At 38.7% G+C, this 17833-nt stretch overlaps 1 protein-coding gene across 6 annotated transcripts in view; it reads right to left on the reverse strand.

Moving 5' to 3' along the window:
* The window catches only part of LOC124596070 (RCC1 and BTB domain-containing protein 1-like), a 196996-nt gene that overhangs the window by 67415 nt on the left and 111748 nt on the right, over nucleotides 1-17833 (reverse strand). For 5 of the 6 annotated variants that reach the window (XR_006978279.1, XR_006978280.1, XM_047135052.1 and 2 more), the window contains exons 9-10: nucleotides 9202-9326; nucleotides 9016-9113 (exon numbers count right to left, since the gene is read on the reverse strand). Coding sequence is in view for 4 of the 6 variants with exons in the window: in XM_047135052.1 (XP_046991008.1) it covers nucleotides 9016-9113; nucleotides 9202-9326 (223 nt within the window). In the remaining 2 variants the exon portion in view is untranslated. Of the gene's footprint in view, nucleotides 1-4968; nucleotides 5081-9015; nucleotides 9114-9201; nucleotides 9327-17833 lie in introns of those variants that run through there. The other variant, XM_047135054.1, reaches the window with a different exon arrangement.

A 17833-nucleotide genomic window follows, 5' to 3' on the forward strand; every position in this document is an offset into this window, starting at 1 on the left:
AATAATAATAATAATCCGTAATTATTGATACATGTTCAATTACCCGAAAGTTCCTAAATGCAATATAACATATACCGTACAGTTAAAAGGAAGTCACGCTTGATCTAGGTCCGCGTCACTTTCCATTTTTGACCAGACATAACGTCTGAGAAAAGATAGAAATAATAATATAATAATAATAATAGTAATAATAATAATAATAATAGAAAAAATAATATTTGGGGATGTAATAGAAAAAATAAATTTTTAAGATGTAAAATAAATAAATAAAAATAATACATCACTCTTGAAAAAGTTGTCAGAGAATGGAGAAAAGCAGGTGCACCAGCACACAGACTGGGGCCAAAACGTAAGGGCATAGAATTAGACTGTTTAGCACTTGCTGACGACATGGCACTGATTGCCCAAGACATTACCAATGCACAGAAACAGCTAGAATTATTACAAGAGCAGGCAACAAAAATAGGATTACAAATTTTATTTGAAAAAACAAAATTTATGACTGACATCAAAGATGCACCTTCTGACCTCAAAATTGGCAATAACTATATCTCTCGAGTAAAATAATTTAAATATTTAGGTGAATGGATTGCAGAAAATTGTAATGAAAAGAAATCTGTCAGATCAAGGGCCCAGCAAATGGAGAAGGCGTTTCAGTTAACAAAACACATTTACAACAAAAAGAGTCTCTCGTGTAACTGCAAAATATGACACTACACAACGGTAATTAAACCCGAAGCTCTCTACAAATCTGACACACTAAACCTTCAGCACAGAACACTAAAAGGGGAATTAGAAGTGAAAGAACGTAAAATAATGAGGAAAATCCTAGGACCAAGAGCTAAAAATGGTGTGCACTATCCAAAACCCAATGCAGAAATATATAAAAATATCTCCAAAATAACAGACACAATGCGCATGATTAGAATCCACTTCATGGGGCATTTAGAAAGAATGGACCCAAACAGGTTAACACACAAAATCCATACATTTTTAAAGAACAAAACTACAAGACTGAACTGGTACGAACAGATGGAAAAAGACCTGAGAGAATTAGGGTCTCCAAATCTACATGACATAAATGAAATCAGAAAAATCACACACACACACACTGGGTTTTGAGTAAGAAGAGAGAAAAACTAACCGACATACTTGGTCTACACAACGAAAGCTAGCCCATTTGTTGCTTATGAAGGAATAATGGGCAAAAAGGAAGGCCAACAAATGTTGATTACGCGTAGTCCTAAGTGATCCATCCGCGAAGAAGAAGAAGAAGAAGAAGAAGAAGACATCATCGTTTACTGGCACAGGCACATGGATGACATAATATGCATGGTAGATGAATGTCAAAGCAAAACACAATAATTACACTACGATGAACATAAATTTTACAATAGAAGAGGAACAAGAAAACACACTCGTCTTTCTATACATAACCATAAGAAAAGATAGTCACAACCACAGTTTTGATGCATACAGAAAACTCACAACAACAGAAGCAAAATAAATTCAACCACAAACCAGCACAGAATTGCAATCAAGTTGCAATCAGGTTGCAATCAGGTACTAAATGGAGTAATAAGATTTCCCTAGACATTTATGATTGCCAAAAATAGTTGACCACTAAAAAAGAAACACTAGTTGATTAACTTAACAGTAAAATGAAGAGACAAATAATCAAAAACCAAATTGCATCAACACATACAAGCAGCATAATTACAGTAAAATGGCTTACGAGGACCTATCAAAGCAAATTCACATACAAAATTCATGATACATTAAAAAACAGGGCACGAACATTGCCTACAAAACAAATAATTCTATCCATAAAATTAAACTGAAATCAAAACCAGACTGATACTGACAATCTGGTCTCCACTAGCTCAATTGCTGGGACTGTGGAACAAAACTACATTGGGATGACTGATAGGACATTTGACAGAAGCTATAAAAAGCACATCAGGGCATGGAAATACAGTACATCCATTCAACACTTGCAGACCACATTAAACAGGAATACCATATACTGTAGCAAGTACTACAGAAAAAGATATGATGATCACAAAAATCAGTAAAGGAAACATACATACATACATACACACAAAGCATCAACACACAATGTTGTTAGTCAATGACCAAATCAATACTTAAAACTAGACACTGTATAAAATAATTAAAGATCACACACACACACACACACACACACACACACACGTGTTTAGGTTTTCAACTCCATCACTACTCCATTCCTCTTACACATTAAAAGACCACCTAACAATATAATTTAAAAGAACAACATGTATCTGACAAATTTCAGAAAAAAACAACAGTTTTACATCAAAGGAAACTAACGGTAAAGTTGATAACACTACAGAAAATGCACGATATATTTTTAGCCAGAAAGATACAAATAAACAGATCAATTGAGTTCCACACTTCAAATACCTCCGTGAGATCATAGAACCAACAGGGTTGGAAAAGAAAGCACAGAAATTCAGGGGTTCAAACGAGCATATGGGAGAACACGTGAAATCTACAACAAGAAATGTATGACCATTCATACAAAGATCAAACATTATAATACAGTGATTAAATCTGAAGTTCTGTATGCGAACAAAACCTTGGAACTTAATAGAAAAGGTGATTAGGAGAACATCTTGAAGGAGGAAAGAAAGAGCATGAGGAAAATGCTGGGATCAGATAAAACAGGAGAGGGGTATAGACTCACATTATGCAAAGAAACAGAAGAACTGTCCAACCTTGCTGCAGATATCAAGAAATGAAGGCTGAAATTCTACAGACACATTCATAAACTCCCATCTTCAAGGCTCACTCACAAGATTTTGACACACACTACAAAACTGAAGAACATTCCATGGATAAAAGAACTAAAATATGATTTGGAAAAGTCACAGATAGGAACATCGGACATACTAGACCGGAAACATTAATGTTAGAAGATAAACTGATGGGTAGTAACGCCAGAGAATGAAGTCCCTAAAAGATCAGGGACCAAGTCATCAGAAGAAAGGAAGAAAGCACATAGCTAAAGAATGAAAGCTGTATGGACTATTACATAGGCGACTCATAAATGTAATGTGTTATCCGACAGAGTCCATATGCACATAATAATAATAATAATAATAATAATAATAATAATAATAATAATAAACAGTAGTTGTGCTGCACTGTGTTGTGTTAAACATCAGAGAATGCATAGTTCTGCAAAGCAATGTGAGATTAGGCCAGAATTAACAGTGCCAAACAAAGAAATAACCCAAACACATGCAAGCAGATGGCATTTGCTAAAGTGAGTGAAAAAATGGGCATGAAATACCATACAGAAAAATCAACATTTTTTGTAATGAACTGTTTTTCGATCTAAAGGTCAAATCTGATTGTAAATATCTTTCATTGCCAAGTTTTAATTCAAGAAAATGTAATGCAGTTGGTGACAAAAACAAGAATTTTCTTGTAGCTGTAAAGACATAATTAAAACATTCCCAACAACTGTAAAGTAACTACAGACAATATGACCACACAAATTAGGAATGGAAGATATTTTCATTTCTGCTGCTTCTCAATTCTCAATATTTTCATCATTCTTTGGTTTACTCTTAATCTATATTCTGTATTGACTACACTGTACATCCCACTCAAGAGGTCCTGTAATCCTGCCTCTTTTCTTGGAGGGCGTTGACGTCATCATAATACCTTATCACTGATACCCTTTCACCGTGCACTTCAATCCCATTTTTAAATTTTTCTTTTTTCCTTCCACTGCTACTTGGTATACGTGTTGTCCAGCAGAGGAGAAACACTGTACACTTGGCTTATGTCCTTTTTAATCTGAGCATTTCTCTTTTTGGCCTCCATTCTTATTGCGCCCACTTGGTTGTCGTACATACTGTATACTAGCCTTCTCCCTGCAGCTTCGCCCGCTTATGAGTTTGACACGTATATTAAACACACCTCATGTGTGTCCATCTCTTTGTCTGTCTGTCTGTCTGTCTGTCTGTCTGTCCATCTCAATCTTCCACATCTATCTGTCCATTTTCTCCTCCACACTCTCTCTGTCTTTTCATCTCCTCCTCCCCTCTCTTTGTCCATTTCCTCTATCACCTTCCTCTGATCATTTCTTCCGCCTACTCCCTCCCACCATATCCTCTTCCCTCTCTCTCTTTCAGCTGCCACCTCCCCCTCTTCCTTCTCCACCTGCCCACTTCACTTTCCACCTGCCTCACACATCTCCCTCTCCTCCCTTCTCTCTGTCCATTTGCTCCTCCCCCTCACCCTGTTCATCCTCTCCTCTATCCACCTCAAACCAACCCCAGCTATACTTACCCGCATATGAAGAGCATGAAATACAATTCAGTAAAGTGGGCCAATACTACTTCCACAAGACACCTGTCATGCAGATAGGGCTACATATCTTGGGTTCAGAAAACCATTTCTTGCCCCCAACATGTAGGCTGCCCTGCAACTCAGGCTGATTTGGCAGGTTGATGCTGTCCCCACATAACATGCAGGTCAGCCTATACACAAGAGACTGGAAAAAAACACATTTTTGCCCATATCTCTGCTCCTGTTGGAGCTAGGAAGTTATAAACCCCACAGAGCTGACACTTGTGAGACCCACAGTTTGTATTATCGCAAAATAGGGGAGAGAGAGTCACTGACATGATACAGGATTTGAGGTGGACATCATTAAATCAAAGGTGTTTTTCATTCCGAAAGACTCTTCTCACAAAATTTGAACCACCAACTTTCTCCTCCAAATGTGAAAATAATTTGTTGAATCCAACCTACACAGGCAGGAACTATCATCATAACAAAAAAGGGAAATCACAGATCACATGGGAATAATAGAGAATTATTGTGATGGTGGTTTGATGAACCCTCTGCCAGGCACTTAAGTGTGATTTTCAGAGTATCGATGTAGATGCAGATGGCTCCATACATACGACTCTCCATATCATGTGCACCAACCATCAACAGTACCTCCACACTTTGACAGCTGTCATCCATTCCATGCCAAAAAGTATCTTCCTTACAGCCTTATCAACCACAGAAGCTGCATCTGCAGTAGAAAATACAAATTGTTAAAATATACCAATAACCTTACCAGAGACTTTACAGATGGACAGTATCCTATCCAGGTCATTCTCAAGATGTCTCCAGTGCCACTAGTAAACCTGTTAACCAGCCACTGGCCAGCAATCGTCTGATCACCCAGTATCACACTGGCCTTAAAAAACTCAACCACAACCTCTATCAGGCTTTCAACTACCTCGCGTTATGCCACAAGGTGAGAGATATCCTACCCAAAATCCTAGCCACATCTCTCACAGTAGTGTTCTGCTACCCATCCAACCTACGTACAGTACATCCTTGCCCATTTCTATTTCAATCCTACTCCCACCCCTGCACTCTATGGGTCATTCTCTTGTGGTCGGCCCAGGTGTAAGACCTGTCCTACACCTCCCTACCACCTCCTACCACAGTACAGTCACTAACACTTCCTACCCCATAAAAGGCAGGGGCATATGGAAAAGAAGCTATGTTATATACCAGCTGTGCTGCATTTAGTTTACAGCAGTCTATGTGAGCATCCCAAGTAACCGACTGTCTACTCATACGAATGACCACTGTCAAACTATGGCAAACCATAAATCTGACCATACCGTTTTCGAACATGCTGCACACAACAACACTAATGACTTCAACAATTGCTTCAGTATGCAGGCCATTTGGATAATCCCTTCCAGAACAAGTTTCACTGACCTACACAGATGGGAATTGTCTCTCCAACACATCCAGCACTCTTGCCGTTCCACTGGCCTAAACCTCTGAAAAACTGTTCACATTGCCTCACCTTGCCTTTTCCATTCTCTCTGCAATCCATAGCACTCCTTATCCATCCAAATCATGCACTACCTTGTCCCACCACTCTTCCCCCCTCCCCCTACGTCACGAGCATTCTCTCCCCCCCTTTCAACCCCTCTCCCTTTCTCTCCCATCCCTTTCTCCCCCTGCATCTTCATTTTTCCCTTTCCTTTTCCCCCCTTCATGTCTCCAGCTCTCCTCTTCATACATCTCTTTTCCTCGTAACCTTTGCACATTTTTCACCTTGTTGTGTGGCCACAAAGTCCTGTCTCTTTCCTGCTATTCCCTCCCCACCTCTATTCCCTCCCCAACTCCAACAGCTCAGACGACTGGTTTAAAAAATTGAGTATCAATAATTAATCTTCTTGTGACTTCAAGAGTGTGTTTGTGGGTATGTGAATGTGTGTACTATTGCTGGAAAAGGAGCTACTGTTCAAAAGCTAGTGTGAACACTGTTTTCTGTTATGTGTTACTGTGTTCCACACGATGTGCTATAGGTGAGTGGTTACTTTTCCATTATTGTTATGAATTTAGGTACCTTATCATATGACAAAACTGGTCAGAATAATGAAAGCTGAAGCTACTGTAACTTACGTCATCCACATTTTCTGTTGACTGCAGTCTAATATATTCCAGTTGAGTGTGGTGTCACCACCAGACACCACACTTGCTAGGTAGTATACGTCGGACCCGCGTGTCACCACTGTCAGTGATTGCAGACCGAGCGCCACCACACGGCAGGTCTAGAGAGACTTACTAGCACTCGCCCCAGTTGTACAGCCGACATTACTAGCAATGGTTCACTGACAAATACGCTCTCATTTGCCGAGACAATAGTTAGCAGAGCCTTCAGTTACGTCATTTGCTACGACCTAGCAAGGCGCCATAGCATTTGATATTTATCTTGAAGCATGTACAGTCAAGAGAGATGTTCTACAATTATGGATTTAAGTTAAGTATTACAACAACTGCGTCCGTTTTTCTAAGTTCTCATTTCTTTGTAATGTTCCAGACCTCACACCAGCCTGCGTGAGCTTAAAAGCGTGCATTTCGGCCTCCTCTAGCAAAACGGTGTTGGCTCTTCTGCCAACACTTCATTGAGCATGTGTGTATAACTCTAGCGTCTAAGCATACTAAGCAAAAAAAAATTATATGAGCTTAGTGCATTAGTGAATTTCAAGTTTACTATGCTATTTGAATTTGCATTTATATTAAAGTTATAAAATACAGGAAGGTTATTACGAATAACCTGAGAAACTACACCCATGCAGCACAATACATGGCACTGATTGGGCAATATACATCAATTACTTAAAATCTTTATTGTACAGTGTTACACCCACCATTTCAATTGATGTTTCTTTTATATTATGTACAAGATTAGATTTTCTTGTAACTGCTATATATTTGCTACATTAAACTGCAACATCAAACGAATGTTGCACTTTTTAGATCTGAACATACTTTGTAATTCATCTCACTGTTACTTGATATATTGCTTGATCAATTATCCTGCTCAATTTGCTCTTTGCTCTACCAGACTACCACTTCCTAACTGAAAGAGTGCAGAAAGTTGAAATAAGCAGTTCACATAATTTGCAAAAAACTGGTGATTTCTCAAACTGGGGAACAATCAAGAATGGGGTGCTGCAAGGTTCGGTCTTGGGTCCTCTGCTGTTCTTAATATATATTAATGACTTGCCATTCTATATTCACAAAGATGCGAAGCTGGTACTTTTTGTCGATGATACAAGTATAGCTATCACACCCAACAGACAAGAATTAACTGATGAAATTGTAAATGATGTTTTTCAGAAAATCATTAAGTGGTTCTCCGCAAATGGGCTCTCATTAAACTTTGACAAAACACAGTATATACAGTTCCACACAATAAATTGAATGACACCATTAATAAATATAGACTTCGATCAGAAATCGGTAGCTAAGGTAGAATATTCAAAATTTCTAGGTGTATGCGCTGATGAGGAGTTGAACTGGAAAAGAAAAACACTGAAGATCTGCTGAAATGTTTGAGTTCAGCTACTTATGATATAAGGGGCATTGCAAATTTTGGCGATATACATCTCAGTAAATTAGCTTACCACACCTATTTTCATTCTCTGCTTTCGTATGGCATCATATTCTGGGGTAACTCATCATTGAGTAAAAGAGTGTTCATTGCACAAAACCGTGTAATCAGAATAATTGCTGGAGCTCATTCAAGATCATCCTGCAGACACTTATTCAAAGAGCTAGGGATCTTCACTGTAGCCTCCCAATATATATATTCACTTATGAAATTTGTTATTAACAATCCGGACGAATTCAAAAGTAATAGCAGTGTACATGGCTACAACACTAGTAGAAAGGATGATCTTCACTACTCAAGGTTAAATCTAAATTTGGCTCAGAAGGGGGTAAATTATGCTGCCACAAAAGTCTTTGTTCACTTACCTAATAGCATCAAAAGTCTGACAGATAGCCATATAGAATTTAAAAGGAAATTAAAAGAATTTCTGAATGGCAACTCCTTCTACTCATTAGATGAATTTTTGGGTATAGTAAATGGGTAATTTCCCCCACCCCCCACCCACCCCCACCCAAAAAACAAAAAAAATATTAAGTGTCATGTAATATTTTGCGTAATGTAATATCTTGTATGGACACCTTTTATTAACCTGACACATTCCACATCATTACGAAGTGTCGTATTCATGATCTATGGAACAAGTACTAATCTAATCTAATCACTCCTCTCCTTTTTCACTTTTCCTATTTCTTTCTTTTAAAACCAATGTTAAGTTCTAAAATGCAAAGGATCTATCTGCAATGTTTTCCTGCAGTTATTTATACATTTAATGGCATGGGATATAATTATTCTTGTTGCAGTGTGGTTTGGGGTCCATCTGAAGCTAGCTGGGTAAGTCAATTCAGAAGGTCAGAGTAGGGTAAAGACTTACCAGCTCTAATAGGAGAGTGCCAAGAAAAGCACTGGGATGTTCAAAGCAACCTGAAGATAACTTTACTTAGGTTGCTTACTCTATTCTTACACTAATCCATAGTAATTTTAGCATTTACATCCCTGTTTATCTGATATTATTAGAGTTGTTGAAATATTCACGCACTTACCCAAAGCATTTTCTGGTGGTAACAGGACATGATCTGTGTAAAGGTATTCAAGAAATGCTCTGTATACAGGATATGTATAGTACTCCATATTGAGTTCACTGAAAAAGTGAAGCACACAACAGTTGATAAGGTGAATAATGTACTATTATTAATTAAAAATTAGTATCAACTGTAGTATTTACATACCTTCTTGTACTTTCCTGCCAATTGTGTTCAAACATAGCCCTGAAATGTTCGCACCGAATCTTCAACACTGTCTTGTGGACATAAATTGGCCTACCTTGAACATTGATTGTCAGGTCACTAGTGTTCTGAAAATGGAACATTTGTTGACTGTATCAGTTTCTTCATCAGAGTGCTTAAAAAAGGTGAAATAAAAAACAAATTGAGCTTATGATGCTCACAAGTATTCTGACAATCGCCACTCACAAAATGAGACTTGTATGCTATGTATGAGTCTATAGAGTTAACAACCACTCCAAATATCTGCATTATTATAAAATGACAGACACCTTTAAAAAAATAAAAAACTAGCCCTTTCTTTAAATATATGGAATTATAGCTAAATGAGTCTTACTTTCATTATTTTACTTTCACAGTGTCCACAAATAAATGAGGTTAACAATGCATGTAAAACTGATCGCTGGCTTCAATGTTACACCCATTTCAGGAGTAACTGCCTGAAGGAAAATAAGACATTATATATAAAGTTTTATTTCCGGTCACAGACTACAAATGCCTTCCGATTCATATTCTTTCTTAACAATCAGCATGTCTACAATATAAACCAAGTAGCTGCTTGTTCAAATCTAAACCAGTACCTCATTAAAAAATAATTTGATTGCAAATTTATTAATAATAAAGATTCTCTCCTGTACTGATAAGATTTTTTACATGATAAAATGAAGATTATAACTGAACACCCTATCAATGATGAAGCCACTAAAGACAGCACACAAACAATGACTGGATAAGGAAAGGAACTGTACATTTCTCAGGGAAACACCATAACAACATTTGCCTTAAGCAATTTAGAAAAACCATTTAGTATGTTGTTATGGATGTATGGATTGTTTCTATTCTACATCTATATACTATTTCCATTATGACAGTATTTCAGTAGAAAGTGTTCAAGCACAAGCAAGACTAAACTGTCACAAAATATAATATAGTTCCCAAGACAGCAAAAACCAACAAAAATGTAATGATTACAGAAAATTACATAGTCGTATAAAAAGTCTTTGATAGGGTGACACTTGATTTCTAACAAATTACACCTGCTGTCACACAACTATTGTAGATGTGAAAAGTATTCTGACTCTCAGCATATACAATAACAGTATAATGTAAATCAAAAGTCAATGCCAGCTCCAGTAAGAAGTATACTCTTTATATAACAACTTATTACTATGTAACAATTAAATTTGTGCTGAGCAGCAGAGAGAGGATATTAGGCTGTGGGTGGATGTGACACCCCCACACCACCACCACCTCTGTTTAGTCATTGTTATCTTATGGCCTATTTCCCAAAATATTGTGGCCATTGGATGCTATGAACAGACAGTGCACCCATGGACTGCTTGATCTTATCCAAAGGAATTACAACCTGCCCTATGTTGCTCACTCCTTCCCTTCCCTCCCCCCCCCCCCCCCCCCCCCCCACACACGCACACACACATCCTTCAGCTTTGGCGCCCATTCATTATCAGTGTCACCACAGCCATAAGTGTTTGTGTGAGAGAGTGAGTGAGTGGAAGAGTCCGGGGAGGTGCACATACAGTTACATTTCCTTCATGGAATTTTTACAAGAGTGATAATATTAACCAACCAGCTATTAAGTTTCAAAACGGCGAACAATCCACTGCAGAGTGAGTGATTCATTCTGGAAACAATCCACTAGGCTCAGCCTAATCCATCTCTCTGTAATATCCTTTCTCTCAGGAGTGTTAGCCCTGCTAGGTATGCAGACTAGCTTCTGTACAGATCAGAATGGAGGAGAGTTACGGACAGAAGTGAAGCCACAATGGTGGGTTGTGAGTCATGGCTGGATAACTCAGTCAATAAGAAAATTACCCTGAAAAGGAAAGGATTCTGGACTGAGTCTCAGTGAGGTACACAGTTTTAGTCTGCCAGGAAGTTTCAAACAACACTAATATTAAAATTGCAACCTGTAAAAAATCTTGGAAATTAATTTCATTTCATCCACGCATGGGGACTTGAACAGAGAGCAGCAGATGCCAATAACTGTGGAAGCAGACAACAGCCTGGCCAAAGATGAAGGATATATTAACAGAAGCGAACTGAGGTGCAGCAATGTCTAATACAAATGTGAGCTTTATTGACATTCTACAAGGGTACCATCAACATTGAATGAACAACATTTGAGTTGTTATGTTACCTAGACACCAAAAGAAAACAAACGATTTTAATATAAATGTTCTGAAGCATTCTGATAACATTAATGATTTGTAAATGTCAGTTAACACCAATAACCTGTGTTCTGTTTCCCCTCCAGAGCTACATAAGGAAGCAGTACACTAACAGAAAACACACATGTACATGGACCCTAAATCTGTGATACAACTGTTTATCCAATACTGAACAGCCTCTCTGACCGTGATGCTCATCAAATAGTTTAGCTAATTACAGTGAAATGGTATCACAAAAAAAAACAGGGTAATTAATGAAAAGACAACAGAGCATTTCAGCAGCCTTACAGGGAAGCTAATAGTAGGGCTGTTCATAATGTGACAGAGTCGTTTTAAAATTTAATGTATTTACGGATCAGTTTTTATCAATAATTAACAACTACTTTCTCAAGAAAACAAAGCATGTCACTACTCAGACATAAAAAGCCTTGGATTACAAAGGAATCAAATGGGTTAGAAAAAAGCTCCAGGGCCCGATGGAAGCCCTGTCAGATTCTATACAGACTTTGCAGCTTAGCCCCTCTTCTAGCTACAATCTATCAAAGGGCCCTCACACAAAACACCATGCCTAGTTCTTAGCAAAAAGCACAAGTCACACCCATCTACAAGAAGGGTAGTAGAAGTGGTTCACAAAACTACTATCCAATATCCTTCACATCAATTTGCCATGCAATCTTTGAACACATTCTGAGCTCAAACATAATGAGGTATCTCGAACACAGTGACCTCTTTTATGCCAACCAGCACGGATTCCGAAAACAATGATCATGTGAAACCCAATTCAAACTTTCCTCACATGACATACTGAAAGGTTTGTATCAAAGCAGTCATGTAGATGCAGTATTTCTTGATTTTTGAAAAGCATACCTATGGTCATCATCAAAAGTACAATCATATAGGGTATCAAGTGAAATTTGTGACAGGATTGAGGACTCTTTGGTAGGGAGGACACAACATGTTATCTTGGCTAGAGTGTCATCGTCAGATGATGAAGTTACTTCAGGTATACCAGAGGGAAGTGTGTTGGACCCTTGCTGTTCATGTTGTATAATAATGACCTTGCAGACAATATTACTAGTAACCTCAGACATTTTGCAGATGATGCAATTATATACAATGAAGCACTGTCTGAAAGAAGCTGCATAGACATTCAGTCAGATCTCAATAAGATTTCAAAAAGGTGCAGAGATTGGCAACTTGCTTTTAGATGTTCAAAAATGTAAAATTGTGCACATAACAAAACTAAAAAACATAGTATCCTACAATAGCAATGACACACGGCTAGAATTGGCCATCTCATACAAAAACCTGGGTGTAACACACTGTAGGGATATGAAATGGAATGGAATGATCAGATAGGCTCAGTCATGGGTAAAGCAGGTGGTAGACATCAGTTTATTGGTACAATGCTGGGGAAGTGCAATCAGTCTACAAAGGAGATTGCTTACAAATAACTCACAACCAGTTCTAGAATATTGCTTAAGTGTGTGGGACCTGTACTAAATAGGACTAACAGGGAATACTGAATGTGTACAGAGAAGGGCAGTACAAATGATCACAGGTTTGTTTGATTCATGGGAGAGTGTCGCACAGATACTGAAGGAACTGAACTGGCAGACTCTTTAAGACAGACGTAAACTATCCTGACAAAGTCTCTTATCGAAGTTTCAAGAACCGACTTTAACTGATGACTCTTAGGAATATACTACGACCCCCTACGTATCACTCATACAGATATCATGAGGGTTAGATTAGAAGAACTAATGCATGCACAGAGACATTCAAGCAATCATTCTTCCTGCACTCCATGCATGAATGGAACAGGAAGAAACCCTAACAACTGGTACAATGGGATGTCCCCTCTGCCATGCACTTCACGGTGGTTTTCAGAGTGTAGATACAGATGTAAAAAAAACTTTTATAGTAATACATACCACTCCAAAGGAGTGGAGCATATCCCTACATATTCTTACCAGTGAATGATGCAACAAAAGCTTTCTATATACACGGGTAAACTGAAAAGTAATGCACATATGATACTAGAACACAAACAGAATCATTTAGGAAGATCACACAAAAAGTACAATAAAATACAATTCTTAAGCTTCAAAACCATACATTTACTTTTCAACATAGTCACCATTAAGACTAGCCCATTTCTCACACAATGCATAACAAGGTTTCTTCCCCCTCCCCCCCCCCCCCCCCCCCCCCCCCCACCCACTTTTTAGCCTCTCGTAATTATGTGAATGTATTTTAATTCAGTTGATAGCTCCCGGCCACAGAAATCTGTTTTGTTTCCATTTGACGTGAGAACAGTAAACGAAGAGGAAACAGCAAAGTCACTAAATGTAAATACGGGTCACGTGGTGACTATCCATTTCCTCACAATAACTCAGACTGCTCTGCGCATCAGCCCCATATCTACGATATTTCCGAACCGGGGCAATGCCCCGCCACTCCCTCGAGCGTTTGAGATACGTCGTCAAAAATTTTTAAAAAATCTAATTTTCAAAAATATGTTCATTTTTAGCGCACATCTTTCTGAAGAGTCTGATGCATGAAACATACGTGTTGGAGGAAATGTAAGACATATTATTTGGTCGTAAGTGTGCCAAAGTGCAGTGCCTCGCCTCCTCACACAGCGTTCTTCTATCGCACGCCACTCTGTGGAATTGAAAAGTGTATATTTTGTAATGGAAAACAAGAACTCTCAAGAACTCTTCAGAAAATTTGCACTCTTTATTGCCTATCAGCTAACAACTTGCTGTTTTGTGTGACATAAAATTAAATATAGGATACATAAACCCAGTAAAGACATGAGACAAGTGAGACAATACACATTTTTCAATCCTTAGCTCCTAGCATTTTATTCTCTCTAATATTGCAACTGTTTTACATGCCGTGCTTTCCTTTCTGTGAAGGAATCTATTACCTTGTCAAAGTTCATCAAACGTTTTGCTATATGTTGTTGTTGTTGTTGTTGTTGTTGTTGTTGTTGTCTTCAGTCCTCAGACTGGTTTGATGCAGCTCTCCATGCTACTCTATCCTGTGTAAACTTCTTCATCTCTCAGTACCTACTGCAGCCTACATCTTTCTGAATCTGCTTAGTGTATTCATCTCTTGGTCTCCCTCTACGATTTTTACCCTCCACGCTGCCCTCCAATACTAAATTGGTGATCCCTCGATGTCTCAGAACATGCCCTACCAACCGATCCCTTCTTCTAGTCAAGTTGTGCCACAAGCTCCTCTTCTCCCCAATTATATTCAATACCTCCTCATTAGTTATGCGATCAACCCTTCCAATCTTCAGCATTCTTCTGTAGCACCAAATTTCGAAAGCTTCTATTCTCTTCTTGTCTAAGCTATTTACCGTCCATGTTTCACTTCCATACATGGCTACACTCCATATAAATACTTTCAGAAACGACTTACTGACATTTAAATCTGTACTCGATGTAAACAAATTGCTCTTCTTTAGAAACGCTTTCCTTGCCAGTCTACATTTTATATCTTCTCTACTTCGACCATCATCAGTTACTTTGCTCCCCAAATAGCAAAACTCCTTTACTACCTTAAGTGTCTCATTTCCTAATCTAATTCCCTCAGCATCACCCGACTTAATTCGACTACATTCCATTATCCTTGTTTTGCTTTTGTTGATGTACACCTTATACCCTCCTTTCAAGACAGTGTCCATTCCGTTCAACTGCTCTTCCAAGTCCTTTGCTGTCTCTGACAGAAATACACTGTCATCGGCGAACCTCAAAGTTTTTATTTCTTCTCCATGAATTTTATTACCTACTCCGAACTTTTCTTTTGTTTCCTTTACTGCTTGCTCAATATACAGATTGAATAACACCGGGGATAGGCTACAACCCTGTCTCACTCCCTTCCCAACCACTGCTTCCCTTTCATGTCCCTCGACTCTTATAACAGCCATCTGCTTTCTGTACAAATTGTAAATAGCCTTTCGCTCTCTGTATTTTACCCCTGCCACCTTTAGAATTTGAAAGAGAGTATTCCTATCAACATTGTCAAAAGCTTTCTCCAAGTCTACAAATGCTAGAAACGTAGGTTTGCCTTTCCTTAAGCTTTCTTCTAAGATAAGTCGTAGGGTCAGTATTGCCTCACGTGTTCCAACATTTCTACGGAATCCAAACTGATCTTCCCCGGGGTAGGTTTCTACTAGTTTTTCCATTCGTCTGTAAAGAATTCACGTTAGTATTTTGCAGCTGTGACTTATTATTCTGATAGTTCGGTAATTTTCGCATCTGTCAACACCTGCTTTCTTTGGGATTGGGATTATTATATTCTTCTTGAAGTCTGAGGGTATTTCGCCTGTCTCATACATCTTGCTCACCAGATGGTCAAGTTTTGTCAGGACTGGCTCTCCCAAGGTTGTCAGTAGTTCTAATGGAATGTTGTCTACTCCGGGGGCCTTGTTTCAACTCAGGTCTTTTAGTGCTCCGTCAAACTCTTCACGCAGTATCGTATGTCCCATTTCATCTTCATCTACATCCTCTTCCACTTCCATAATATTGTCCTCAAGAACATCGCCTTTGTATAGGCCCTCTATATACTCCTTCCACCTTTCTGCTTTCCCTTCTTTGCTTAGAACTGGGTTTCCATCAAACCTCTTGATATTCATGCAAGTGGTTCTCCTTTCTCCAAAGGTCTTTTTAATTTTCCTGTAGGCAGTATCTATCTTACCCCTAGTGAGATAAGCCTCTACATCCTTACGTTTGCCCTCTAGCCATCCCTGCTTAGCCATTTTGCACTTCCTGTCGATATCATTTTTGAGACGTTTGTATTCCTTTTTGTCTGCTTCATTTACTGCGTTATTATATTTTCTCCTTTCATCAATTAAATTCAATAATCCTTCTGTTACCCAAGGATTTCTACTAGCCCCGTCTTTTTACCTACTTTATCCTCTGCTGCCTTCACTACTTCATCCCTCAGAAGTTAGGCTCTGCGCAAAATTCTAGCAGGTGCCTTCCTCTTTCATTTCTTAGCCCCAATCCATATTCACCTACTATGTTTCCTTCTCTCCCTTTTCCTTCTCTCGAATTCCAGTCACCCATGACTATTAAATTTTCGTCTCCCTTCACTACCTGAATAATTTCTTTTATCTCCTCATACATTTCTTCAATTTCTTCATCATCTGCAGAGCTAGTTGGCATATAAACTTGTACTACTGTAGTAGGCGTGGGCTTCGAGTCTACCTTGGCCACAATAATGCGTTCACTATGCTGCTTGTAGTAGCTTACCCGTACACCTATTTTTTTATTCAATATTATTAAACCTACTCCTGCATTACCCCTATTTGATTTTGTATTTATAACCCTGTATTCACCTGACCAGAAGTCTTGTTCCTCCTGCCACCGAACTTCACTAATTCCCACTATATCTAACTTTAACCTATCCATTTCCCTTTTTAAATTTTCTAACCTACCTCCCTGATTAAGGGATCTGACATTCCACGCTCCGATCCGTAGAATGCCAGTTTTCTTTCTCCTGATAACAACATCCTCCTGAGTAGTCCCCGCCCGGAGACCCGAATGGGGGACTATTTTACCTCCGGAATATTTTACCCAAGAGGACGCCATCATCATTTAATCATACAGTAAAGCTGCATCTCCTCGGGAAAAATTACGGCTGTAGTTTCCCCTTGCTTTCTGCCGTTCGCAGTACCACAACAGCAAGGCCATTTTGGTTAGTGTTACAAGGCCAGATCAGTCAATCATCCAGACTGTTGCCCCTGCAACTACTGAAAAGTCTGCTGCCCCTCTTCAGGAACCACACATTTGTCTGGCCTCTCAACAGATACCCCTCCGTTGTGGTCGCACCTACGGTACGGCTATCTGTATCGTTGAGGCACGCAAGCCTCCCCACCAACGGTAAGGTCAATGGTTCATGGGACATGGTACATGGTACATGAAAAATCGAAAAGTCACTGTCTAATACTGAAAAAGCTGTTAACACAATAGGACCCAAGACTGGTGTGGTTTCCCAATCTGATTACGTCTATTTTGTCACTGTCTGCTAGATAAAACAAAATAGGCCTTTCTAATGCTACAATAATTGTACACACACCAAATAAATGAGACTGTTTTGGCACAAACGGGCTTTTTTGTAACGACAGAATATAATTCACAAAGCACCAATATCAAATGCCTATCAGGCCTACTACAAGCAAAAAGTTTTATGTAAGGAAATAGTTTCACACTACATTCATACGCTCCAGTTTCTCGAGCATGAGATCGAAAAGTAGTAGTACGAAATTTTTATACAAACTTGGAATCGTCATACTGTTTCATAATTTGTGTGATGTCCCCGTTTCTTCCCCTTCCTCGTTCTAACAAACAGTCTTGTTATCACTAATTCTA

Source organism: Schistocerca americana, chromosome 2, assembly GCF_021461395.2.
Source record: "Schistocerca americana isolate TAMUIC-IGC-003095 chromosome 2, iqSchAmer2.1, whole genome shotgun sequence".
Taxonomy (NCBI): domain Eukaryota; kingdom Metazoa; phylum Arthropoda; class Insecta; order Orthoptera; family Acrididae; genus Schistocerca; species Schistocerca americana.